The sequence below is a fragment of the Brassica oleracea genome, chromosome C6, assembly GCF_000695525.1.
Source record: "Brassica oleracea var. oleracea cultivar TO1000 chromosome C6, BOL, whole genome shotgun sequence".
NCBI lineage: Eukaryota > Viridiplantae > Streptophyta > Magnoliopsida > Brassicales > Brassicaceae > Brassica > Brassica oleracea.
Window position 1 is genome coordinate 20,597,002 of NC_027753.1, and position 3,179 is coordinate 20,600,180.

General features: G+C 40.1%; 1 protein-coding gene across 1 annotated transcript; it reads left to right on the forward strand.

Moving 5' to 3' along the window:
* Positions 1-200: 200 nt before the first annotated feature.
* LOC106297692 lies at positions 201-2,816 on the forward strand. The gene is made up of 8 exons (XM_013733887.1): positions 201-442; positions 535-814; positions 893-1,051; positions 1,239-1,364; positions 1,450-1,557; positions 1,632-2,234; positions 2,329-2,634; positions 2,730-2,816. Exons 1-8 carry the CDS (start codon positions 201-203, stop codon positions 2,814-2,816), a joined length of 1,911 nt encoding a protein of 636 aa, XP_013589341.1.
* Positions 2,817-3,179: the final 363 nt, after the last annotated feature.

A 3,179-nucleotide genomic window follows, 5' to 3' on the forward strand; every position in this document is an offset into this window, starting at 1 on the left:
GCTTGGTTAGTTTGGTTTGAATCTTCAAGGATACTTCTTCGTAAAAACTTCGTGTTTGGTTATATTTTACGAAAGTCACATCTTTCTTTTTACTATCTCTTTCGGAGATACGATCTCCGGGGATTTTCGGGTGGTAATTCCGTCGTAACCGTTTTTGACCTCAACACAGCACATGGCCAGTCTTCTTGGTAAACTACAATATGCCTCCCAGTCTGTGCATGAAGGCAGAGAACGTAATGTTGAGTCTCCTGATCCCTGGTCCAATTGCACCAAGCAACAACATCGACATTTATCTTGCTCCGTTGATAGATGATCTTATTGACTTGTGGAATGAAGGTATACAAGCATATGACTCATTATCCAATGAGTATTTCACACTCCGAGCTATTTGTTGTGGACTATCAGCGACTATCCAGGTTTGGGGACATTGGCTGGTTGTAAAGTGAAAGGGAAACAAACGTGTACTGTGTGTGGCAAGCATACACCTTTCAGGTGGTTGAAATTTAGTCGAAAGATGGTTTATTTGGGCAACAGGAGACGACTGAGGCCAGGCCACCCTTACCGACGCCGCAAAGCATGGTTTGACAATACCGTAGAGGAAGGGACTGCAAGCAGAATTCAAACTGGATCTGACATATTTGAGATGCTCAAGGACTTCAAGAATGATTTTGGAAAACCTTTAGAGAAGAAAGGCAAGAAGAGAAAATCATGTGTGGATGAAGATGATGAGATTGGAGGTGAAGAATATGAAGAAGATACTGACCAATGGAGGTGGAAGAAACGGTCAATTCTATTCGAGTTACCTTACTGGAAGGTAGTACTTTCTCAATACACTGTTATTGAACTATATGTTTACCATATTCTAACCGTTTCTAATTATTTTATGTATTAGGATATGCCGGTACGTCATAACATTGACGTAATGCATGTGGAAAAGAATGTGTCTGACGCCATACTGTCCATGTTGATGCATAGTGCGAAGTCAAAAGATGGTGTGAAAGCTAGACAAGATTTAGAAGATATGGGGATTCGCAGCTCCTTACACACTGAGGTACGTGGAAAAAAGACATACCTACCTCCAGCTTCTTATTGGTTGACGAAGGATGAAAAGAAGATATTTTGCAAGAGGTTGTCTGAATTCAGAGGACCAGATGACTATTAGGTGAAGATCAAGAGAGCATAAGATTTTAAGGTTACTTCTGAATAACTATTTTCTCTAATAGTATGTGTGTGTATAGAGACCACGAAGCCTAATCTTTGATTTTCTTCTGAAGAAAACAAGTGCCCACTTCAGGGAATTGCGTAGGAGTCAGATTCCGCACACGACAGGCCGTAGAGGAATGGTTCGTCTAACTCATAAAATGGTATGTGTCTGTCATTTAAAAGTGTACAATATTTATAGTGAATGAGATAACCTAATCTGGTATTCTGTGATTCTGGTAATTGTAGAAGAAGCAGAGCAAGGAGCCTGAAAAGGTTACTAGAAGTAAGGTTTGGATTGAAGCGCACACACATAAGGATGGGAGACCAGCGAGACCAGAATTTGAAGAAACCATTGTGAGCAATCAACTTTCTGATGTGATGTCTTAGTATGTTTATATTCTCTCACTCAAATCACATATTTGAAACAGGAAAAAGTCAAAACAATTGATAGTGAACTGGACTCCACTGTTAGCACGAATATTAAAGAAGATGCTGTGAGTAAAGTGTTAGGACAAGACATACCAGGAAGAGTTAGAGGTCTAGGCCGGGGGATTATTGCATCAAAGTTAGCTATATTGGCAGCTAGAGACACATACGTCATGAAGCTTGAGGCCAAACAAGCAGAACTAGTGGATGTAGTTCGTGGCTTGCAGGAACAACTTCATAACTTGACTGAATCAAGGAGAGTTGAAGTTGGGTCTACTACCTCTGAAGTGAATACTGATGTTTACAAAGGGGGACATGGATGTCAGATTTTGGATTGGTGTGTAGAGGAAGAGGTTGTTATTGGGGAAGGAGAGTTTGTTTCGGCTGACGCAGAGTACAAGATTGGACACATTCCAATAGGTCCTAACACGGCTGCTATTATTGTCAAGTCGTATGAGGAGCAAGAAGCAGGGCCACTATGGAGGCCTTCAGTAACTGTCAGAACACTGAGGCAAGCTGTTGGACAAGTTATCGCATGGCCAGTTGATAGGTTCATATTGGACAGTGAAATGGACTCTCCAACTCATAAGACTGCTGGTTCAGCGGCAAGTATTTATCGGTCTCTTTTGTTGAATTGTATGTGAATATATATATATATGAAACTGAAAGTTTAATTTATTACTTTTTTTTTCTACTAAGGTGACAAGTGATGATAAAATAAACATCTATGATTGGAATTCAACTGGTGTAACTGTTGCTGAGGGTAGTTTGTGTTCCACGGACCCAGATGATCTGGTAAACGACATCCCACTGGGTCCAGGTGTTGCTATTGTGAAGGTTGATGTGGCAGTTGTTGAAGATGCATATCAATGGAGACCAGTTTCTGATGAAATGTTTCTGATGAGTCATGCAGTTAAGATGAAAATCTCATGGCCTCTGAATAAGATTCAACAGATTAGTCAGCAAGCCATGAAAGAGACGATATCAAAGAATAGCTCTCCCAAGGTAATATTCTAAACCTTCTCAATTTTAAAGCTTAAGTAATGGATTTCTGTTTGTGATAGTCTTTTTAACGAACTATCTCTAATTGTCATTGCCAGAGTGTAAGTCACAGCTCTGATAGCAGCAAAAGTGGTAAAAGGAAGTGCGTCCTCTTAGACTGCAAAAATGCAAAGGTCGGGCAATAAGGTGGCTGAAGGTAGAGTTTTATCAACCGATCCAGAAGCTATAGTTCATTTTGTCCCCTTGGGTCCCAATGCAAGCAAGGTATGGGTCGATCTGGTTAAAATTGAAGAAGCACTGGTTTGGAGAGGAAATTCAGAGATTCAGTTCATTGATGATGCTTTAGGTGTTCCAATACCTGGGCCTAATGAATTTCTCATTGTCAGTTGAACATTACATGAACTTGTTGTTCTATATCTTTTTATGAATTATGTATGGAACTTTGGCTTTCAATCTGATGCCTTGGTGTTATTAATTTCGTGATCAAATTGAACCAATACTGTCCAGATCCTCGTTGCCCATAATATATAGCACATCAATCAATAGCG